At 46.7% G+C, this 25,307-nt stretch overlaps 1 protein-coding gene across 5 annotated transcripts in view; it reads right to left on the reverse strand.

The window, feature by feature from the left end:
* The window catches only part of LOC137427524 (FERM, ARHGEF and pleckstrin domain-containing protein 1-like), a 99,170-nt gene that overhangs the window by 31,510 nt on the left and 42,353 nt on the right, over positions 1-25,307 (reverse strand). For 4 of the 5 annotated variants that reach the window (XM_078778050.1, XM_078778052.1, XM_078778051.1 and 1 more), the window contains 8 exons: positions 21,338-21,435; positions 19,773-19,887; positions 18,199-18,346; positions 17,946-18,041; positions 16,280-16,443; positions 15,353-15,421; positions 4,699-4,777; positions 3,831-4,560 (listed from right to left, as the gene is read on the reverse strand). In XM_078778050.1, coding sequence (XP_078634176.1) covers positions 3,831-4,560; positions 4,699-4,777; positions 15,353-15,421; positions 16,280-16,443; positions 17,946-18,041; positions 18,199-18,346; positions 19,773-19,887; positions 21,338-21,435 — 1,499 coding nt within the window. The remainder of the gene's footprint in view (positions 1-3,830; positions 4,561-4,698; positions 4,778-15,352; positions 15,422-16,279; positions 16,444-17,945; positions 18,042-18,198; positions 18,347-19,772; positions 19,888-21,337; positions 21,436-25,307) is intronic. The other variant, XM_078778054.1, reaches the window with a different exon arrangement.

Below are 25,307 nucleotides of genomic sequence, written 5' to 3' on the forward strand. Positions count from 1 at the left end.
GTAAAGCGGTAATGTTGGCTGATTTCCAAGCAGATGGCAGATGACCTTGATCAAAAGAGAGGGTGAAGAGAACAGAGAGAGGGTCAGATAGAGCGGCACAGCAGGATTTTCGGACCCTCGGCTGATGCCGTCTGGTCCAGTTGCAGAATCAGAGTCGGGGTTTGACAAAAACTTATCCGCCTTGTCAGGAGAGACGGACTCAGAGTCCAGGAGCACCTGGGTACGACTGGGTAAGGGTGGGTACAGACAGAGATGGGTTTGGGACACAAGCATTTGAGGCAAACAGAGTTGAACACAGTGTTCTGCCTGAACGCAGGTTCAGCACCCACCTAAGCTTTTTCTTTGCAAGGAGTATCCTGGGTGGGGTTTTCTATTACCTTCCTGGTTACAACACACACCTCATTTTCTACCCCTACCCCCCACCTCCCAGGAAGCAAATGGTACAAGAAGTATCCATCCTTGTCAAAGTTCATATCACACTAACAGACAAACCTCCTTTACCAAGAGTGATATATATATATATATGTGTGTGTGTGTGTGTGTGTGTGTGTGTGTGTGTGTGTGTGTGTGTGTATGTGTGTGTGTGTACGTATGAGTGTGCATGTAGACGTGATGTTCCTCCTCCTCGACAAGAAATCAATCATTAATCTACAGATCAATGATATTACAGCTCCCTTCATGCGAATGAAAACCTGCATGTTGGTTCTCGCTCTCTAACCCTTGTTTGGCACCATTGAGCTCAGCTATGGTAGGTCATGTTTCGAAGGAGAATCAAGAGGTAGGGATTTGAGATTTGATCAGGGTATCGGTTCCCAATGGCCCATTGTTTTTGAATAGTACGGAGGGCATTTTGTTATCAACCAATGAGTGCACCGATATAGTCGAGAGGGCCTCGTGTCACTCTTTATAGGGTGGCAATGCTGTTCGACGCAAGGTCCAGCTTAAAAGCAATTGGATTACCGGTACAGTTTAAGAGTTTTATCTTATTCCATGAACTGAGACGAGACAACGTAGAGTCGAATTTGCTACCTCCGAGCTATTCCGCCAAGTCGATTCTTAAATCAATGAGTTATTTCGGTTTGAAAAGATCCGATGGACCGACGGATCGTTTCCAAGTTAACCGTTTTGCTTCCAAGGGTCATACGCGGACTATTAATCTTGTCAAGCAAGGTAAACCTGGAAACAAAACATTAAACGATTTATTTATCTTTCAAACCCATCAACCCCTGGTATCTTCACATCTTCTGACAAAACAAATATGGACAAACTTATCAGGTGATAAATACCTTTCCTCCTTGAAAGGAATTAGGAACACGAAATTCATGAAGCAGGGCAAGAGTTTGCATGCGGTTAATCGACACAAACAGCCTGGTTAGTGAAGGAATAAAAACAATGGGTTTGTGGGTAGTTAGAGCTCACCACTCCCTAATGCAGGCCACAAGCCATGCAGAGCGAGGAAAGGCCAAGGTCCATAGATACAGGTGCCCCTTAGAGGCTGAAAGGTGAACACTTTTGGAAAACCCAATTTCCAACATTACAAGCCATGTCTTCAAATGTGTCCGCAACGAATGGGTCAGTCTGCCCACTTGCCCTTGGTGCATTTTCCTCTGGACATCAACACAGTCCTCGACGGATGAAGAAGCGAGCAGACCTTCGATCCGAATAATTTCACCGTTCAACATCAGAGGTCTTAACCTTAAACAAAGATCACGTGGCGAATGAGCTACAAACTTTGAGTCGACAATCCACAGAAATAATTATTTAACAAGTGATCCACTTTGGAAACAGTTTTGGCCTTTTATTTATTTTTCCAACATACTGCCATGAAAAATGAAGTACATTTAAGGTAACGGTCCAAAATACAGGAAATGCACTCTTGCGACTCGCTTCCTCAATCCAGTCGGCATAAGAACTACAAAGACAAGTGAAAGTTAAGGACACACAACATGACCACCATCAAGAGGAGTTTGGCAGAACAATCGTCAAAAGGCAAGAAAATGCAGCGCGGGCCAAGAAAATGCAGCCCGGGCCAAGAAAATGCAGCCCGGGTCATGAAAATGGAGCGTGGGGCCATGGAAATGCAGCCCGGGTCATGAAAATGTAGGGCAGGCCAGGAAAATGTAGCGCGGGCCAGGAAAATGTAGCGCGGGCCAGGACAACGGAGCATGGGCCATGAAAATGTAGGGCGGGCCAAGGAAAGGTAGCGCGGGCCAGGACAATGGAGCATGGGCCATGAAAATGTAGGGCAGGCTAAGAAAATGTAGCGCGGGCCAGGACAATGGAGTATGGGCCATGAAAATGTAGGGCAGGCTAAGAAAATGTAGCGCGGGCCAGGACAATGGAGCATGGACCATGAAAATGTTGGGCAGCCTAAGAAAATGTAGTGCGGGCCAGGACAATGAAGCATGGGCCATGAAAATGTAGGGCAGGCTAACAAAATGTAGCGCGGGCCAGTACAATGGAGCATGGGCCATGAAAATGTAGGGCAGGCTAAGAAAATGCAGCGCGGGCCTGGACAATGGAGCATGGGCTATGAAAATGCAGGGCAGGCTAAGAAAATGTAGCGTGGGCCAGGACAATGGAGCATGGGCCATGAAAATGGAGTGCGGGTCCTGAAAATGTAGCGCGGGCCAGGAAAATGTAGGGCAGGCTAAGAAAATGTAGCACGGGCCAGGACAATGGAGCATCGGCCATGAAAATGGAGTGCGGGCCCTGAAAATGTAGCGCGGGCCAGGACAATGGAGCATGGGCCATGAAGATGTAGGGCAGGCTAAGAAAATGTAGCACGGGCCAGGACAATGGAGCATGGGCCATGAAAATGCAGGGCAGGCCCTGAAAATGTAGCGCGGGCCAGGACAATGGAGCATGGGCCATGAAAATGTAGGGCAGGCTAAGAAAATGTAGCACGGGCCAGGACAATGGAGCATGGGCCATGAAAATGGAGTGTGGGCCCTGAAAATGGGGTGCAGGTCATAAAAACCGGGTGCGGCAAAAGCTCGGGGAAGCCCTCACTACCGCGGTATGTTACATTGCAGAGAGAAGATTAAAAGAAACCAGAGGAAGCACAATCCCAGCAGTACAGGAAACCTCGTCGTACCATAGGTAAAAACAACTGAAAGACTCCATGCAAGGCCGCCAGGCATTAGAGGAACACGATTGCAGTCTCGGTGGAAAAAGCATTCATGCATGTTTTCCCGCAAAACCTTTTAATAAAGCAGGAACAAATGGAGGTTGAAAGGTCAAGTTTGCCATTCACCGGTGCACTAGCAACGTGGTGCGTCTGCGAGTCGCCCACGGAGGCAAACAAACTCTGTCTCCGTGCACCGACAGATACCACGACTGCAAGCAGTTATGTGCGGCCACGGTTTGTGAACTTTCACACCCAGATTGATCATTATTAATAGAAAATAAAATAAATCAAAACATAATTTATGATGACTTTGGTCGTAGGATTTTTTTTTTTTTAAGACATCGGAACCTGTCCGTGACAAAGCCGGAGTCACGATGACCAGACCCGTAAAGTCAAAATGGAAAGTCTGGTGTCGTCGTCGGGCAAACACCAACACTGTTGTATCACCGAAACATTGGCACATGTGACAATTCCACGTCGCGGACCAACAACACAGAACGAGTGGCTCGACAAAGACAAAAAAAAAAAGCACGAGGCCAACATTGTGAAAATAGCTAAAAACTTTCCGACCATTCCATGCTTCCAGCAAGGCCATAAAGGGATTGGTTAGTGTCACAGCAGCCCGGTTTTGTGGGCGACACATCCGAGAAGGCAAAAGGATTGCCGATGACTAGGCCACCTTCAAGGCCCTCCGACCCACCTTCAGGTGAACCGGACAGGCTAGAGGAGGATGAATCGCTATGCCCATAACTTTGTCCATTTTGTTGTCGTCCATCGACGACGGGAGAAACATCGCTCTGGCTTCGGTCGCTAACACGCGCCGCATTGGGTGTCGATGCTACTAGACTGCCGGATGGCGAGGCATCCAGCGAGGTGATCGCACCAGCGGCGTCATCGTCATTTGAAGCCTTTTGCTCAATGTGCAGTGTTTGCACGGCCATGTCGTCGTCACCCGAGAAAAACGATCCATCGGCATTTGTGGCATCATTGGGTGCCGTGTCGAGAGACAGGCAACCGCCGTAAAATGAAACGTCCGCTGGATCATCATCGATGAATTCTTCGGTGATGCTGAGACCACCCGCAGCTCGTTGAGAGTGAGGGGCTTCAGGTCTGAAATTAGCATCACCACCGGCCTCCGTCCCGCTTGCCAAGCCGCATGCAGGCTTTGCTTCATTTTCATCAATGCACACAAACGGCACATGAGCCTCGCCTGAAGGACTTTGCAGGATGTCTTCGTTAATAAGCCATTTATCACCGGCTATTGGCGGAGGGCCGTCTCCATTGTCCGCTTCACACGATGCACCCACTCCATTTTCCAGCACGAAAGGAGATTTCTTTGGGCTTTCCGCGACGATGTTTGAATGCTCCACTCTCGACGATGGACCGACGAAGTGTGGGCGTAGTCCATCTGCACAACTGAAGCTAGCACTCTAGAAAAGACAACGGACAGCAGAGAAATAGAAATTAAAAGAGTTTCATTCAGAAACTCCTAATGTTTTTACCTTCCAACAAAATACATCGGATAAAGCAAGCAAACAGAATCTGAAGTCCGTGGGCTATGGACTCACCATCTGAGGCATCCGCGCGCCTCTGGGACTGTCCTGTGACGGCAAGCTACGGCGGGATGCCCTCAATTTGCTGTTCCGTCTGTGGGAGGCACCAAGACATCCTCAAGGCAAACACACACACACACAGCAGGAACAATCCTATCATTCGAGTGGAACGGCAAGGCAAGTGGTATTCACGTCAACCGGTATCTGCAGGGGAAAAATAAGGCCCAATCAAAAATATGGTACATACAGTGGCCTTGTCGTGGTGGCCGACACATGGCCTTAATGGTGCAACAAACAAATCAAAGGATGATGTCTCACCTACAAAACCAGTGATAGATGCCTACACTTCCTTCAAATCATACAAATCCGTCAGCCAACACGTGATCACAGGTTCGTCTGATCGTGTCCGCATTCATCCATACTATCCATGCTTATGGCCCTGGTACAGGTAAGGGCTTCCTCAGCAGCCTTCCCTCTCAACAGAGAAGGCTCGTGCCAATGAGGGAAAGCCCTGGTTGCTCTTCAAGACCCACAAATGCACGTCCTGACGTAAGCCAGAAAACGGTGTCAGGCCAATATCAAGGCCGAGTTCTCCAACTTGCCTCTTCAAAAACAAGTTGGTGCTTCTTAAGTCCGTCTCTAGGATTTGCTGCCGTTCTTCACCACATACTTTGCTCGAGACAAGGCGGAATGTCGGAACTGAGTGTTTGCTCCCAAAGCTTATGTACCCACCTCATCCGTCTGTCAACACCTTCCCTCTCACATGCCAAATTCCTCCTGGACACTGACTTTTCTAATCTGAGAAGATAAAATACTTGGCCATTCTCTATACTACATCTGGAATTGGCCCAGTTGACTTCGGTACCCATTTCTCAAGTCCTGTTGGAAGAAGCATCCCCACTGTTTGCTCTCCTCAGCTTGTCCTCATCTTCGGCTGATTTGAGGACAGTCTAACGTCATTCCCAGAGTCCAAAGACCAATTCAATCAACTACACTGAGATCGCCAGTTTCATTCATAATGTAGACTGAACATCGGTTTAGATACTGTCTCAATCACTCAACCTTGGATATGTTCCTGCTCCTCCCACACCCACCTCCCTCTCCCACAATCCCACCCCACTAATAATACACAACACAAGGCCTACTGCTGTCTCCATGCAGAAGCTTTGTAACCTCTCCATTTTTAGTCTCTTTCTGGTCACACACTCACTGCTCATGCAGGCCTCTGTCCCACCCAGCCCCACTCGGATGCACATATCCTTTGAATAACCCACTCCTCGTTACTTTTCTAAAATCCAGGCTTGACACTCCTGTCTGCTCTACTCTACAGTACAGGACACTGAATAACCACCACTCATTATAACCACACTCTAGGACTTCAAAGAGGCAACACACCATCATTCCACCTGCAACTGACTCAATCTTTAGTACCCCCGCAAGCATTCTCCATGAACACGACTCTTAATTTCAGGTTTCCCTCTCTGTCAACTGCTGCTCGTTCTATGACTGCTCGTTTCTCACCACCCCCATGTCAGTCAGTATTTGTCCTCCATATTGTTGCTATTTCATGAGCCTCAACCCTGTTTAGCAAGAATAAAATAAATAATTAAATAAGAGCTCTAAACATAATGACAAAATCAATCTCATTTCGGGTTAGGCAGAGCCCGCATTGACAAACCCCAATAAGGGCGAAATGAGTGTCCAGGTAGTCACACCTCCACCCAGCTGAGCCTTGGGGATTAAATACAGAAGTTGCTTCTTTTTAATCCACGGCAGTATTTCTCCCGAGGAACGATAAATTGGTAAATGCTGGAGAACTCAAATTGAAATCTGCAATAACTCTTTCTAGCCAAAAGGTATCTTCGGCATTTGGTTTGAGTGCCAGTCCACCAATGAAGGTAGGACACCTAGTGACAACAGTCAGGAGTGACACGGAACGTCAAGAAGCCAGAGAAAGCTTTATTATACTGTATTTGCCTATTGCCAAGTCAACAGGAGAAGCAAGTCCTCTTTGGGTCGAAAAAACATGGAAATACACGTGGTTATCCACGAGTTGAGCTGAAAGGGAAAGACGTCGCATACTTCAGGCTACATTGGAAAGAGTTCAGAAAAGCAGACAATTCGGTCGAACTCCTTTTCAAAACCTGAGCACCAATGCTATGAGGCCCGCCAGAAAGGAGACTGTTAAAAATGGCAAATAAAGAAAGAGCAGGAAGGGCCTCTCCATATATTTCATATGGAAAACTTTTGGAATCTTTGACAAAGATTTTGTTGAGAAAAATCCATATTTCATGAGATATTTGATAAAACTATTCCATCCGACTTGGGAATGCCACGTTTGGTGAAATTCCTGAACAATGCATTCTGGAACCTCCGTAAGGAGGGTTGAAGCAACGAGGTTGGGAATGCATAGCAGCGGCAGATTCCATTTACAGGGATCTCGTTCCAGGAAACGTGAAATCAACAGAAAGCTTGGATTTTAGAGGTGCGAATGATTGAAGGTATCGGTCGTCATTACAAAATGATACCAAACTTGTAATCGGTGCCTTCCACCTGAAAAGCCAGGAATCGAAGCTGTTGCAAGAGCCGAAGGAAGAGCGTGGTTTCCCAGGAAACTCCTCCCGAAGGCAGGTTCATGGTGACTGGAGGTGCCGCCCTTCTCCGTAAACAGCACTCATTATCAGCTTTTTATATTCACCTTCATCTTTCATCCAAGGGACCAATATCATCTTCCCCTTTGCTTCCATCGCAAAATGTGACCAAGGCAATTTTTACATCTCAACCAAATAGGGCTGCAGATTATTGTCAAAAAGTGCCTTAAAAATGGCGGAACTGGCAACTAGCTTCCTACCAGCTACTTTTGGTGTTTTTATAAAGTAGGGGCCTTGACAAGTTCACAAACCAAAAATACCCAGAATACCTCTGGGGGAACATGCTTAAATGACGTCATCAAAATGGCTGCCAAAATTGTAAAGTTTGGCATTGTGTACAGGTGCTGACGTCAGTGACGTGGTACCTAACCGTTTATATAGTAGTTTTACTGTCAGAAAAAACATCAGCCTTTTCCTGGGATGAACACTTTCATTTGTGGAGAACCAGAGAATAAAAAGAAAGGAATAAAACTTACAGCAGCGAATATGAAGCCAGCAGAAGTTCATGAGAATGTGCTTACAACAATGGTTCTGATTACAAAAATGATTCCCAAATACTTCACCGTGCAGTTAGTATTATTCGCAGAGACATAGAAAAATTACAACCAACAACGGAATACACTAACACCCAAGAAATTGATCTTAATGCATTAGCTGCGTTTAATTTAAATATTATTTAAATATTATTGAAATATTTAAATTAAATTATTAAATTAATTTAAATGCATTTAAATGCATTGCATGCATGCATGCATTTGTAATGCATGCATTTAAATTAATTTATTATTCAAATATTATTTAAATATTATTTTAAATATTATTAAATATAATCTATATAATAATAGTGTAAGGACTCGACTTTGTTATCCCTTTTACGGCGCACCCAGTGACCCGATGCCCACGGCACTAATGGATTTACGATCTACGAACCACGCTCTTTGTTTATCACGTACAGCCATACTCGAAAAATCTGAATTAGCCGACGTTGGGGCACAAAAGCATCCGATTAACTGCCGATACGATGCCATCTTACGACGCCATCGTATTGGCGTCCGCTGGGCGAAGGCGAAGCAAGCCGTCCACTGAGTGGACAATCCAGAGCATGCATTTGTGCCGGTGTCGGCGATCGTTGTTCATATACGCACTCTTCATTCTCATCTTTCTTCCTAACTCTTACTCAGACAAGCAAATCCCCTATGCCATCTGTAGTGAAATTATACCAAGGTGAACCCAGGGTGTGCTCGCTTCAAAAGGGGCGTCTATAAGACCCGGGACAACCGGGGCGCACGGACACTCCAGCGGAACTCACTGTGACATAGTCCTGTAGTTTGAATGGTATGTACGCCCCTAAATGCTGCGCTGACTGTCCTCTCTATTGGACCATTGCCATATTGAATCGACCATTGCTCATGAAATACTCTGATTTTAATGCCTGTTGCATGAATGTATTTTTTACAGGATGTACTTCAGATCTAAATGATATTAAACCTACCCAGAGGTCAAGTCGTGTCTGAGCTTGATTTTCACGACATTTAATATCATTTAGATCGCCGGAATGGCTGACCACAAGATGATCGTGGTACCGATTCTCGGAGCCGACTCTCAAGCTGAGGGATCAGCATCGGAGTTCACACACTGGCTCAAAACGCTGGAGAATTACTTCGCCGCTCATGAAGCAGAGCCCACCGCCGCGGTGAAGCTGTCCGTGTTACAGTCGAAGGTCCATCACACCGTTTACCGGAGCATTGCTCGGTTTGAGACGTACGCTACGGCTCTGGCTGAGCTAAAGCGACGATACATAAAGAAACGGAGTGCCGTGCACGGCCGGCATCAACTCTCCCAGCGGCGACAACAACCATCGGAATCGATCGATCGCTACGCGCAGGAGCTGCACCCAAGAAATCTGTTAGGACTTGATTTCCTTAAGCGGCATGGACGTTTGGAAATAGACTTCGGTGGGCCGGACACGCTCGCTGTGTGCGCCCTTGCTCAAATGGACATGGAGCCTCTCTCACTGTTCCCCAACCTGACCACTGATTGTACCCCTGTAGCCGTCAAAGCGCGGACGCGCAATTCATTGCGGAAGAAACGGCCCTGCTCTTAAAGGACGGTATTATAGAACACAGTAGGTCACCGTGGCGGGCCCAAGTCTTAGTGGTGCGGAGTGAGGCCCACCGCCGGCGCATGGTAATCGACTATTCGCAGACGATTAATCGTTTTACACAGCTGGATGCCTACCCCTTACCGGGGATGGACGCCCTGGACGCCAGGTGGCCCTGTATTCCGTTTATAGCACTCTCGATCTGCGTAGTGCGTATCATCAAGTCCCCATCTCTAGGGCTGATCGCGTCTTTACAGCCTTTGAATCGGGTCAGCGGTTGTACCCGTTCACGCGACTCCCCTTTGGGGTAACTAACGGAGTCGCTTGTTTTCAGAGGGCTATGGATGACCTCGTTGCGAAGGAGAATTTGACCGATGTCTTTGTCTATCTGGACAATCTTACGGTTTGTGGGTATGACCAGGAGCATCACGACGCTAATCTGAAATGCTTCCTCGAGGTCGCGCGGAAATATCGCCTAACCATGAATGCGGCTAAGTGTCGATACTCTCTACGCACGGTAGACCTTTTGGGGTACACCGTGACCCATGGCTCCGTCTCTCCGGATAAGGAGCGTCTGCGCCCTTTGCTCGATATGGCTCCGCCTAGCGATCGGGCTTCGCTGCAACGCGCTCTAGGGCTGTTCGCCCACTATTCAAAGTGGGTGCAAAATTTCTCCGCGAAGCTCCGCCCCCTCGTGGCCTGCGACACTTTCCCCATGGGCCCGGCCGCCCTGGCGGCCTTCGAGGGCCTTAAGGTCGACATCGCTGGCGCCGCTGTCGCGACGATTGACGAGAGTGCCTCTTTCATTTTGGAGAGTGATGCCTCAGATCATGCGATAGCGGCGACTCTCTCCCAAGGGGGCCGCCCTGTGGCTTTCTTCTCGCGGACTCTCACCTCCGCCGAGCGGAGGCATTCGTCTGTCGAAAAGGAAGCGTACGCGATCGTCGAATCAATTCGGCGATGGCGGCCGTATCTGCTTGGGCGGTGTTTCCAAATCGTCACGGACCAACAGAGCGTTGCGTTTATGTACGACACCTTACATGCTCAGCGCATTAAGAATGAGAAAATCACCCGTTGGCGTATCGAACTCGCCGACTTCTGCTACACCATCAAATACCGCCCGGGGAAGGATAACCTGGTCGCTGACGCCTTATCGAGGCCGGCCACTTGCGCGGGGGTTGTAACTTTGGAGGGGCTGCGCACTTTGCACGGCACTATGTGTCATCCCGGGGTAACGCGCTTCGCGCATTTTGTGCGCGAGGGCAATCTGCCGTACTCGATTGAGGACATCCGCCGCATCTGCTGTGATTGCGCGATCTGTGCGGAACTCAAACCGCGTTTTTATAACCCTCCTATGGGGACACTCGTTAGGGCTACTAGACCGTGGGAGCGCTTGGCGATGGACTTCAAAGGGCCGCTGCCAATGTCGAGCAACTCTCGCTATCTGCTCACTATTGTCGATGAGTATTCACGATTCCCCTTTGCTTACACGTGCGGGGATATGTCGGCTGCCACGGTTATTCGGTGCCTGCAGAATTTGTTTTCTATGTTCGGGTATCCGGCCTACGTGCATACCAATCGGGGTGCGGTGTTCCTGTCCCAGGAGGTGAGGGGCTACTTGCTCCAGCATAATGTCGCTTCGAGCTACACCACCCCGTACCGGCCCCAAGCGAATGGGCAGATCGAACGCTTTAATGGGATTATATGGAGGGCCGTCATGCTAAGCCTCCGGACCCTTGGCCGAGGCCTCGATAAATGGGCGTGGTCGCTACCTGCCGCTCTAAACTCGATCCGGGCTCTCCTATGTACTGCCACCAACCAGACTCCTCACGAACGACTGTTCCACCACCCTAGAAGCTCCGGCAGGATCCAATCTTTACCCAGCTGGCTCGCTGAACCGGGGCCCGCCTATCTCAAACGAGCGGTTCGCGCTAGCAAGTACGACCCCCTTGTTGACAAGGTGCAGGTCCTCCAGGCTAATCCCGAGCATGCTCGCGTGTTAACGGCGGATGGCCGCGAGTCTACTGTCTCCGTACGCCATCTCGCCCCATGTGGGGACGACGACAGGGATATCGACGAACCCGTCTACGAGTCTATGGACTCTACCGAAGCTTCCCCTATGGAACTACCACCGTTACTTCCGTCGTTCCCCACTCCCGTGCCCGAAGGCGCTGGGGCGCCCCCTCCGACTCCCACCTCCGGCGGCTATTCCGATGCGGGGGACTCCGGGCTTGGGGACGCCGTGCCCAGTAGATTCCGAACACGAACTGGCAGGGAAGTTCGCCGCCCCGACCGCTACGGGTGGACCGACTGACGTGGATTGACGTGACCCATTCGATTATTGCTGATGCTTGCTTGCAACCTGCCGAGCGGCAGTATAGTTCTAACGGCGGGGAGAATGTAGTGAAATTATACCAAGGTGAACCCAGGGTGTGCTCGCTTCAAAAGGGGCGTCTATAAGACCCGGGACAACCGGGGCGCACGGACACTCCAGCGGAACTCACTGTGACATAGTCCTGTAGTTTGAATGGTATGTACGCCCCTAAATGCTGCGCTGACTGTCCTCTCTATTGGACCATTGCCATATTGAATCGACCATTGCTCATGAAATACTCTGATTTTAATGCCTGTTGCATGAATGTATTTTTTACAGGATGTACTTCAGATCTAAATGATATTAAAGCTACCCAGAGGTCAAGTCGTGTCTGAGCTTGATTTTCACGACACCATCCATAATGGTACACTCTATCCATACACCACATCCTCCCTTCCGTGGATGTTCCACGGGTTTCAGCTAGTTAATAATATTATTTTTAAATATTATTTAAAATAATAATCGCGTAAGGACTCGACTTTGTTATCCCTTTTACGCCGCACCCAGTGACCCGATGCCCACGGCACTAATGGATTTACGATCTACGAACCACGCTCTTTGTTTATCACGTACAGCCATACTCGAAAAATCTGAATTAGCCGACGTTGGGGCCCAAAAGCATCCGATTAACTGCCGATACGACGCCATCTTACGACGCCATCGTATTGGCGTCTGCTGGGCGAAGGCGAAGCAAGCCGTCCGCTGATTGGACAGGCGAAGGTGAAAGCAAGCCGTCCACTGAGTGGACAATCCAGAGCATGCATTTGTGCCGGTGTCGGCGATCGTTGTTCATATACGCACTCTTCATTCTCATCTTTCTTCCTAACTCTTACTCGGACAAGCAAATCCCCTATGCCATCCATAATGGTACACTCCATCCATACACCACATCCTCCCTTCCGTGGATGTTCCATGGGTTTCGGCTAGTTAAATATTAATATTATTAAATAGAATATTTAAATCAGATGCTAGTATAATTTTATTACAGATCAGGACACAGGGACCCTCAATGTAAAAATAAAATACAAAAAGTTAATAAAAATGGAGGCCATCTTGATGACGTCATTTGAACATGTGACGTTGTATCACCTGCACTTGAATCCCCAAGGGGATTCTGGGTATTTTTGGTGTGTGAAGTAGTCAGGGCCCATACTTTATAAAAATATCAAAATTAGCTGGTAGGAAGCTAGTTGCCACTTCACCCTCATTTTCATGCTCAATCTGCAGCCCTAAAAGGCCTCCTTCCCCTGCAACAACTCAGAAACATTCATTTATCTTGTGCTCAACCCATCCGATCATTTTCATCCTTAACCACAACCACATTTGCAAAGCTTCCGGGCACGTCTCAGACCCAGAGACACGTACAGCACGAGACTCCAAATTGAGGATTTGTTCCTCAGGTGTTCGTTGAAACTCCAAAACTCGAGGCCAAATGGAATAAAAACTATTGTTCTAGGAACACGGCAAAAATATCAGAAGAATGAAGAACGGGTTTTTTTTTTTTTTTTTGTTGTTGTTGTATACAGAGTCGAGGCTCGTGAAAGAGCTTACATTTATCAAACAAACAAATCAAACAAACAAGCAAACAAAGTATATAAAAAGGGGAGCGGTCGACAAGATGGGGAGAGAAGGGGAGGAAGCACACAAACAACATTTGAGAGCAGGGACATTGGGAGATGTGTGGGTGGGAGAGGGCCTGGGGGGGGGGGGCAGGATAGGTATAAAACGCAAGGACCCCAATGACTCCCAGGAAAGAAGTCGGCACCTCAAAAAGTGGATTTGGGGTGAAATTAGCTGGGGTAGAAAAGATCAAGGTTTTGGATTGGGGAAGATAAGAGATGGTGGTGAACAGCCGTTTTAAAGACCTGGAGGGAGGAGTGGGATTGAAGAGAGTGAGGGAGTTTGTTCCAGAGGCGGGAGAAAAGAGGAATGAAGGAGTGAAGGTGAGCAGAGAGTCTTGATTTTGGCAGTTTAACCATAAGAGGGTTGCAGGCAGATCTTGTGCGACCTGCAGGAATATTTGGGGGACAGAGCCCAGAGAGAGCTGGGGGAGCAAGGCCGGAGAGGAGTCTGTAGAAGACGGAAAGACCACCAACCTGCCTGCGGTGAGTGAGTGAGAGGCCCTCGGAGATAGCGTCATCGCGGGAGATTCCAATGATTCTGAACGCTTTGGTTTCAACAGCGTGAAGACGAGCTAGGTGTGAGGCATGAGCACCAGCACAGAGGGGGGGAGCAGTACTCCATTGAGCTGCGGGTGAAAGCCTTGTATGTGGTGAGGAGCTCAGGTGTGCCAAGGAAGGCCTTCGCATGACGGAGGATGCCAAGTCGGCGACTGGCTTTGGAGGCCAGCTTGGAAATGTGGTTTTCCCAGGAAAGATCATGGCAGATAGTGAGACCCAAAAGCTTGAGTGACAGAACTTCTTGGAGAGGATTATTCAGAGAGGGTTCGAGGAAGTGCCTGCGGTGGAGGAAATTGTTTACCTTTCTGCTGCTTTTGTTTATTCCGTGATGCTTTAGAAATGCTTTTAAAGCTTTTGCGGCTTGCAACAAGATTTTGGGTGATGTATTTTTCAGAACGCTGTTTGCAAAGCTGGCCTGTGTAAAAATGCTATCACAACAGAATGGGTGGCATTTTGAGGCAAAACCTAAAATAAAGTAACCTACTGAAATAACAGATTAAATGTGCATTAAATAAACAAACAGATAAACAAATGAATGAATAAAGAAAACAACGAAAGAACAATGTTTTATCGAAAAACTGAAGATGAATAAATCATTGCAAAGTAACAAAGATCATCATCTCCAGGTTTCGCCAAAAGGAACCCAGGGACATACTTACCATCCACGTGAGAGGTCGTATTCAACAACTGACGGGCTTTCTTAACTTCTGTATTAGAAACACCTTTAAACAGGTGAACTTTGTTAAAGAAAATCTATTTCATGACGACAAAAAACTCACATTGTAAAATACAAATGAGCACATCAACCCATGTGTTTGGATAACACACAGGAACACAACTCTTCTTCTTCTTCTTCTTCTTCTTCTTCAAGTCCCAATCATTCCCTCCATCTCAGCCAGGGGTAGAGGGGAGGTGGGGGGATGATACTGGCCTGTCTTTCTGGAACCGAATGGCCTGGCTTAATGTTCGACTGTGGCAGGAATTTGCAATTTGTTCAGGATGCCGGTGATAACTCACTGACTATTAGCAAAAGACACCATGGAAGCGTCCAGCAAAGGATGCTGGCAGACGGGACTCCTAGTTTGACGTCACACGCATCGATGAATCATCACGCCGGTGAAACGCCGGGATGGCAGTTTACATCTGGCTCTGGATTCAAACCCAGAGAAGACGGGTCAGAGGCGAGGGCACGTTCCTCGAAGCAATCCCATCGGCCCAAACAGGACTTCTTATTTCGGCTAAACCAAAACAATGTCGAAAACACTGAAACTTTGGCCCGGTCTTGACCCAACCACCATCGAGGTCCATTCCCTCAAGGGTTGCACCTGTCCTCAATAAATAAATAAATAAATAAATGACATACCTCTCAAACTTGACTGTCCGGCTGCCAACGTCCTTCACCCGAAATGACAGCTGTTTCTGTGTACGCCCGCTAAAAAATTTTTTTTAAACATTAAAACATGCCAATTCGATTAGAAACACGTTATTCGGTAAACAAGAAAATAACAACAAATCATAAACTTTGAAACTGTAATCACATACGATCACATACAGTTCATACGATCTCTCAATGTTTCGCACCAATCACATTGTCATTACGGAACTAGAACGTAACTCAGTAGAGAGCACACCTCTGCCAGGTTGAACAGTTTATGTTTGGTATCCCAATGATTGGCCGGATCTGGATTCAGACCTGAACCAAAATCTAATTGGCTTGTTCTTGTCACCTGACCAACTCATCCACAACTTTTAAAATATCCTGCTGTGTATTTTTGTTTGCCCGATTTCTCAATGGTGAAGAATCACTTAAAAATTAAATAACTCTCGTATCCGAATCCATATTCGGATCTTCACCAAAACTGAATCGATTCGTCCTTTTCACACACCCAACCTGTCCACCAAGTTTCGTCCAAATCCGTCAGCAACGTGTTGAGATATCCTGCTATGTGTCGCTTTTGGCCCAATCTCCCAATGGTGAAGAATCACTTTTAAAATTCTAGTAGCCGGATCCAGATCCGGATCTTCACCAAAATCTAACCATTTTGTCTTTGTCACATGCGCTACCTCTCTGCCAAATTTTTTCCAAATCCATCCACAACTTTTTGAGATATCCTGTCCACAGACAAACAGACAGACAAACAGACAGGGGCGAAAAAAGACTCCATCCACCTTCGTTCGCGGAGGTAACAAGGTATTTGATCCTGCGTACAGATCACCGTTACGATATATCTCATACATTAATATCGTATTTTGGACACTAGGGCACAAATACAAACGTTCTCAGGAGTACCTGTAGTGGAAGGTTGAACCACGACTCAGAAGGACCCGCTTTGGCCTGGCAGGCGGAGGGTCATGGAGACGGAAAAACCCATGGGTCTCCACGCAGGCCTTCCAGAAAGCCTTGCAGGCATCACGACTGGCGAGCTGGAACTCCAGTGCATCCCTGTTGCATCCCTGCACTCCACCCAGGAATCACCTTGGTTTCATCACTCCCACAAGTGCAAAAGGCAAAGGTGAACACTCCGTAAAGAATTTCCTTTATACAGCGATCATGCCGTAGTGTTGCATGGGGTGGCCCATTTGTTGTTCCCACCTGAGCATTCAGAATTTGATAAAAACGGATTGTTCATCCTCGGGCTGGGCGATATTGATTACCGTCCCTCTAAATATCGACATTGTGCAATCACTTACGGTAACTTAGCATGACCACCTGGCGGCGATAGCTGCCGCTTGGTGGGTACACGCTAGCGATGTCTATATAACACTAATGATGACCCACTGCGTGATGGCTCGAAGATATAGCTGCCAATCGGCATGTCATCTGTCCTGAAATTGATGTAAACACTTTGTGTGCTCTCAATGAAAGCAGTGTTTGTGTCATTGTCAAACACATCGTAACGGATATTTTTGAACATGAATTGCACTTTTGCAGAGTGGCCTAGCCGATGTGACCCGTAATAAGATTCCATCTCTATACTGTATTAAAGCTTCCAGATTTGTCCATCCTTCCCTCTGCTCTTTTTGCTGGGACGTCATTACGGTGTTACGTCCAGCGTTAGGCTTCTACGGACGTTCACGTCATCCTGACATCCAGCACCGGACCCGTCCCGTGCTTATCTCTTTCTTTCAAGTTTTTTTCCTTGTTTACGATGGGTGCATGGGTGAAATGCGCATCGACGATGGTGGAGGTGAGTGTTGTGTTTGACTATGGTGTTTGTCACCCTGAGGGCAGCAAGTTTCTCAGCTGCCCCAGGGGCAGCACCTTTTATGTAGGCACGTTTTGCCATCTTGATAAAAGTCAGAGTTCAGATGTGGTGATCGTACCAGTGCAAATGGTCCCCCACTTCCTCAGACGCAGGCTCAGGATCCTCAACAGAAGACCTTGATAACGCAGGAGAACAGGCAACCGAGATGGGACGGAGTTGTCTCACCATTCGCATGAAAGTGTTGCATATATCGTTTTGTTTTTACTGGGACAACCGTGTTATGATAAAATGCGTTCTTTACATCGATATTCTCAATAAATCAATGAAAATACATCTCAAAATATTCAGTTTACGATACCGCTCACCACTTTTGCCATTATCGAATGTGCTGACATATAGACAGTTTGAAAAATGTAGTATCACATTGATATTTTTTCAATATCTTATCGAGCCAATAATATTGAGGTATTGCCCAGCCCTAGTTCATCCTCATAATGGGAGTCTACTGTACATCTACAAGGTCCTCCAGGAACCTAAGCAAATGTCAAGAAGAAGTGGTCATGGAAAAATTCCTGCATAAAGTACATGCAGGAGGTGGACCGGAGGCCCCAATGAACCAGGTAATGTAGCGAACGGTATTCAAACGCAAGTGATTCGTGTCTTTGACAAACATTCAAACCAAACAAGCCACTCAATAAAGTAAGGACTCGATTTCCTTTGCCTATTGGTGTACAATGTCACGTCATTCACCTCCTCATCTGGATGGAACTTGATGAGGAAACATCTGCGCTTGAAGCTCAGCTTGCGGATCTTCGACCAGTTGAAGTTGTTGATTTTTGTAGTGTTCTGTCGGATTAACACGATAAATACACAAAACATTATAGCTCCACACACTGGGTGAAAGGATTTTTGGGGGTGGGGAGGAGGCAGAGGGAGGTATGGCAGACATATGTAAATTGCATGCAAAGTAAAGAGGAGATGATACATAAAATTTGTAACAGGCCTGGAAGACAGCAATGCCAGAGTGAGTGACAGCCAATCGGATGGATGTTCCCTCCTTGTCATGCGCCGCGTACAGACGAACGCCATAAAGGTCCTGCCTTCGTGCCATGTCCAGCAGTCGAGACTCTGCTTGCATCGGTGACATCTCACTATCAAGGACAATGAGGGGAATCCATTAAAGGCTATTCATCCGAGATTCAATTTGCCTTCTGAAATACAACAAACAACAGGCATTTTAAGGCCATTTTCCCTGCAAGAGCGGGGGTTAGCCTTGCGGTCCCCATGACAATCTTCTCCATTTTGCCCTATTTTATGCATAAAAAGGTGTTTGGTGGAGACCTTCCGGTCATTTCAGAAGGCAAATCTTCAGATACACTAGCAGAGTACCCGCCCTATGAGCGATCTTGTTTCAAGCAAGCAACACGTTCTTCTGACACATCCTTTTATTTGGGTGTGGTATAAGCAACAGATCGCTGCCTTGATCACTCCCAAAAATAAAATAAAAACACAAGAGGGAAGATTGCTTTACAATGCATGTCCCCTACTGGTCCCAATGCGGAATGTTCTTGTTCCAACCAAAAAGGGCATAACCCCATGAATAATTGCCGAAACGCCCCGAAACTCAAACTTGTTCTGCAACTTATCACAATAAAGCAATGTACAAAGTTTCAGTTGAATATGTTATTGGTATGGAAAGGTGGGACGGATGGACGGACAGGCCAAGAGGCGAGAGCAAACCTATAGTCCCCTCCGGGTAGTGGACTCTTAGCGTGGGCTGTGTACACGAGTCATTAACATGCGTACTGCTTATGTGCATATATATGTATGTATGTATATATATATATATATATATATATATATATATATATATTATATATATATATTATATATATATATATATATATATATATATATATATTATATATATATATAACTGTGAGAAATAGTAGAAACTCCACAGTACGAGCAGGGCGTCTCATTTGCATTGAATAAATAATCGGGAGATTAAATCAGACACGGACGTAGCTTCAGGACTTCGATCTTTAATTTGACAAGCTTTTGACCAACAAAGGTCTTCTTCTGAGTCTACAAAAACAGCAGGCATGTATATCAGTCAAGTATGTATAGTGATATGTGTGTAAGATGTGCGATATGTGTAGAAAATGCATACAAAAGGAAGAGCCACGCCAAAGCTCACTCACCGGCCCCAATATATACATATTTGATGTTTTGAAAAAAGTGCAAAAGTGCAAGGGTGTCAATATTTTTGGCCATGACTGTATGCACTGTCGACTCCGCAAGGCCTATGACAACTATTGGCTCCAACCTTTCGATATTTGATGATCATCACAATAAAGTGATAATCATCGACTTTTAACAGTCGCTTAGGTTGTTTAACACTGAATGGCAAACTTATAGGGAGCACATGGTGATTGTGGGAATATGACACTTCTGAAGTGTGGCACATGGAAACACACGCTCCTCAATCTATCATTCAAAAACTCTGATTTCATGACTTTGCACAAAGTTTAAACTTTTAAACTTGCAATTACACCACTTTGTGATTTCACTTACAGCAGGTTCTTGTGGAAGTTGAGCAGTTTCTCTACGACGTCGTTTTGCGTCGGAAAGTATGTTACCGTAGCTACGTGCTGTCTGTCCATCTCCTCCTCAAAGTCCCCAACATCCGCTGTGGAACACCGGAGATACAGAACAATCGTCTCTTTAATATCAATTGGAGACAATTCTCTAAACAGTCATGCAAAGGGTAATTGATGGGGGAAAAAACAGAACTCCTGTGACAGGTAATGACTTTCTCCAGCTCCTCATCAAAATATATAAGCAAAAGTCAACTTTCAGAAAACCGAAGATTATTGGATCTTATTTTAAGTTTATCCACCCGGCGTTATGTTATTAGAACAACAAATATAAACTACATTTAAAATCTATTAAATATCCTTTCCGGGATGCCGACCTCGCTCGTCCAGCCTGACATCCCCAAACGCTCCATGTGATTGGCTACGATTCATTTCAATTCATTCACTCATAAATGCCACTTTTCAACATGCCTTAAGCTATAACCAATTTTAAAATGTCACCTCTTAACACCAATGTAGGCCCAAAAGGGGTGGGGGTGAGGGGGTGGGGGTGAGGGGGCAGGGCAACGTACAATTTTTTTAGATTTTTAATTATTTCTTCGTAACCCCCAAGAATTGCCAAATCCTGTTTCATGACATTTTTCATCTTTTCATACCAAATATATGCGAATCGGACAAAGCGTGATGGGGTCATGTGACAATCTCGTGTAGAATGTCATTCCCAAAATGTAATTTTCCCATACATATGTGTGTTAATGAATTTCTTGCCTTCAAATTGATTTTTTTTTTATCTTATATTTTGTGTTGAGTGTCCTGTGTAAGATTATGGTGGAAACAAAACAATGCTTTGGAAACTTGTACAATGAAATACATAAGAAACTAGAACGGCACTTGGTAGAGCACATACCTCCAACAGGCTGAACAGTTAAACGTTTTGGATTCCACTGATAGGCCAGATCTGGATTCGGACCTGAACCAAAATCTAATCAGCTTGTTCATGTCGCCTAACCAACTCGTCCCCAAAGTTTCGTCTGAATCAATCCCTAACTTTTTTAGATATCATGCTGTATATAGTTTTTGGCCCTATCTCTCATTGGTGAAGAATCACTTTAAAAATTCTAGCACCCGGATCCAGATATTCACCAAAATCGAATAATTTCATCCTTGTCACATTCCCAACCTCTCCACCAAATTTCGTCCAAATCTGTCCACAACATTTTGAGATATCCTGTTCACAAACAGACAGACAGACAGGGGTTAAAACATAACCTGCATACACCTTTGGTGGCGGAGGTAGATATACCCTGCACTGGCTACCGACACGTCCCAAATAATTCCACAATTAAAGACCAAAGCTTCTATTCTGACAGGCCAAGTGTGAGTGCCCAAGCTGGAGAACACAGGTACCATTTTTGTGTTAAACATCCACCTGAGCTACGAGTATCCACCTGAGCTACAAGTATAAACAAGTCCAGATCAAATTTGAAGCCCCATCATAATAAAACTTATACAACACTCATTATGTCGGTGCTACCAGCTCACCTTGCAATAGGCAGGCTGCCATTACTGCCGCGGCTGTATCTCCACCCACGAGCTTCCCTGCAGCCAGGTCATGCCGAACCTGCAGCGCAAACTGATACCTGGAGATGGCACAGGGAGAGGAAACATCAATAACTGTGAGAGCTTTAGGGAAGGGCAGATGTCATTGGGTGACAAGGGCAGGGAGAGGAAACATCAACACCTGTGAGAGCTTCAGGGAAGGGCAGGGGTCATTGGGTCACAAGCACAGGGAGAAGACAGTCTCATCTGATCTGATCATTTCTGATTGATGCGCGGATCCGCACTGGCGGGAATGGCGATGCTTGACAATGGTGATGGCTGAACGTGCTTCATGAAAGCCTGAATGACTGACCGATCTTTGTTCATGACGACTCATTTAAACTCGGTGTCAGAAGTGAGCGAATCGTACGTCACAGCTTCGTGGTTTGAGTGATCGCTGCCGATCGTGATCACCACAGCCCCATAAGAAGGCCTAGGATCCGGTGTGCTAAGTCAAGTGCCGACTGCCGAGGATTGTGCATGGAGACGAGTTTTTGGTCCATCAAGCCAGCTGACTTCGCCAAATCTGCTGAGGAAGGAGTGGTGCGAGAGTGCGGAGGACATACAGGAGCATCGTGACTTCCGCTTCCGGTCTTGCCGGCGAGGTTTCGTTTATTCGCAGCTGTCCACGCTCTCCATCGAAATCGAAGTTAAGTAATTGTTCCCATTTGTATTTTAGTTATAACTGTATTTATTTTATGGTGTGTGTACGTATAGTGTGTCCGGAGGAAGATTCTCGGTGTAAATCTTTCATACCTGCATAGAAAATCGTGTTAATTCGTGTCGTGTCTTTTGAGGCCTTGTACAGTGTCCAACCTTGAGGCTTTGTTTTTCTCTCAGCGGTCCGTCGTTTGTGCTCCAATAACTTTCGTTCTCTGTTTTTCCCAGTCTTTTCACCCCATAGCCTCCTACTTCCTTGTTTAAAATCTCAACTAAAAAAAAAACCAAAAAAAACATTTCCTTCTCTGTTCTTATTCGTTGATGTTATTCGTTTATTCGTTCTTATTCGTTCGTTCGTTCTTCGACCACGTGTTTCTCCCCCATTTCCCCAGATAGTTTTCACTGTTAAACTTTAAAATGTTTAAACCTTCCCCTCAAGTTCTGTATTCTGTCATATATTACAACACCTATTTTTTTTTCTTCTTTAAAATGATGCTTTCGACTTGCTCACCAAATCTATTCATCCCAAAAAAAATTCCATCTCTTACAGTGCCTCTTTTCTACATTCCCTAAACTCTCCTGCACTCCATCCTCCCTCCAGCGTCCTTAAACGTATTTTTGACTCGAAGGTCACAAGTAACTCATTTTGCAAAAAATGTTTGTTTCCCATTAATCGTACACTTTCTAAAATCCAATCTCACCCCTCCCCTCCAAATCTTCCCCATCACCCATCCCTTTTAAATCTTCCCCCTTGCCCCTCCCCTCCAAATCCTCCCCATCATCCATCCCTTTCAAATCTCCCCCCTTGCCCCTTCCCTCCTAAACTCCCCCCACACCGCTCCCCTCCAAGACTCCCACTAACCCCTCCAATTATAAACTTCCCCTTCGCCCCTCCCCTTCAAATCTCCCCACCCTCATTTCCTCTCCATTTCCCCCCTCTCACCCCTCCTCCTCAAAGCGTCCTCCCCGCTTCTTCCCCCTTCCAACTCTCACCTCCATCTCCCCCAACCTTCTGCCTCGCTCTTCCCCCTCCTCAAATAACACCTCATTGGGCCTCACCCAATCACCATCAAACCTTTTGTACGCCCCATCCTTCCCTTTCTCCGAGCTATTCTGAAATCTCTGACACACCTTCAACAGCTCTCCCTACCTCTCCCTACCTCTTCCACCTCTTCCACATCTTACCCTACCCCACCTCCCCCCTGTTCTGTATCCGATGCTCCCCCTTCCTCTTCATTAACGGAATGGACCTCAAACATCCGGGGCCTTCGTTCAAACTTAACTGATCTCTCCATACAGGTTGCTTCTGACCAACCAGACGTGATCTGCTTAACAGAAACTTTCCTCCTTCATGATGTCTCTGATTCCTTAGTATCTCTCCCAGGTTACTCCCTCCTCCGGTATGATAGACCTCAGCCTCGTCCTGGAGGTGGGGTTGCTATCTTTATCAAAAACTCTCTTCCTCACTCGCCCTGCACTGCACTCTCTCCACCTCACCCCCAGGAATACTTCTGGCTACGGCTTCCCCTTCGCTCCCACCTCTTGTTCATATGTGTGTTGTACCGTCCACCAAACAGTGATGACTCCATCTACATCTCGCTGTCTGATAATATGGACCAACTTCTATCTACTCATCCCAACTCTCTCTTCCTCATATGTGGTGATTTCAATTGTCACCATGCCAGTTGGCTGGGTGTGGGTACCTCTCTCACCAGCCATGGCTCCTCAGCAAAGGACTTCTGCGACTCACTGGGACTGACACAATCTGTCAATTTCCCGACCCGGATCTCAGTCAACGGAGCATCTTCTCTTCTGGACTTGGTTATGACTAACTTCCCTGAAAATGTCTGCTGCTCTTCTTCTGCTCCAATCGGCTCATCTGATCATGTGCTTGTTAAAGTGGACATCTCCCTTACCATTCTCAGGGTCCTGCTCAGCGTCGACGAGTCTGGCATTTCACTCAGGCCAACTGGCACGGTCTTCAAGCAGCCATCAATCATCAGGACTGGTCTCCCATCTCTACCACCTCTGACATCAACTCATCCTGGGAATTCTTCCAAAGTAAATTTCTCTCTCTCATGCACAGATTTATCCCATCTCGTCTTCAGTTGTCATACCCTTCCTCCCGTCCATGGTACACGGAATCTTGTGGTGAGGCTGTTGCCCAGAAACAACTTGCCTTCGTCTCCTGGAAAGCAAATCCAACGGAAGGAAATCTCATTTCCTTTCACAAAGCCCGAAACAAGTGTGTGTCCACCCTCAGGAGAGCCAGGAAACAATATCTCTCCATTCTCAAGACCGAACTCTCTTATCTGTCTCCCTCTTCCAAATCCTGGTGGCGTCTGGTCAAATCTGTTTCTGGTGTTTGTTCCCCCTCCATCCCCTCCCTTACCTCAAATGGCGACACAGCTGACTCCGCACGTGAAAAAGCTGAATGCCTCAACTCTATGTTTGCCTCTAAATCTTGTGTCCCAAACGCATCCCTCTCTGTACCCACCGTACCCAGTCGTACCCCGCTGCTCCTGGACTAAACTCTAAACCTTTCCTGTCCTTTCCTCCTGACAAGGTGGAAAAGTTTCTGTCAACTCTCGACTCTGATTCTGCAACTGGACCTGACGGCATCAGCCCACGGGTCCTAAAATCCTGTTCTTCCACTCTTTCACTCCCTCTCTCTGTTCTCTTCACCCTCTCTTTTGATCAAGGTCAACTGCCATCTGCTTGGAAATCAGCCAACATCACCGCTTTACACAAAAAAGGTGCAAAAACAGATCCTAGCAACTACAGACCAATCAGCCTTCTCCCAATTATCAGCAAAGTCATGGAATCCATCATTGCTTCGGATATGAAATATTTCCTCTTCTCCAATGGCTTGATCTCTGATCATCAATTTGGTTTCAGACCAGGTCACTCTACTCTGGACATGCTGCTTCTGCTGTCTCAACAATGGATGGAGGTCCTCAATGCCAAACAGGAAATTAGAGCTGTCTCCCTCGACATATCACGTGCCTTCGATACGGTCTGGCACCCCGCTCTGCTCACCAAACTCTCCTCCTTTGGTATCCATGGAAATCTCCACGCATGGCTGGCGGACTTCCTCTCGAGTCGTCGTCAACGTGTGGCCCTGAATGGGTTTCTCTCATCTCCTCTTCCTGTTCAGGCTGGAGTTCCCCAAGGCAGTGTTCTGGGCCCTGTGCTTTTTCTAGTCTTCATCAATGATCTCTCTGACTCTCTTGAAAATCCTCTCTATCTCTTT

Source organism: Myxine glutinosa, chromosome 5, assembly GCF_964187855.1.
Source record: "Myxine glutinosa chromosome 5, kmMyxGlut1.1, whole genome shotgun sequence".
In the NCBI taxonomy this organism is placed as follows: Eukaryota; Metazoa; Chordata; class Myxini; order Myxiniformes; family Myxinidae; genus Myxine; species Myxine glutinosa.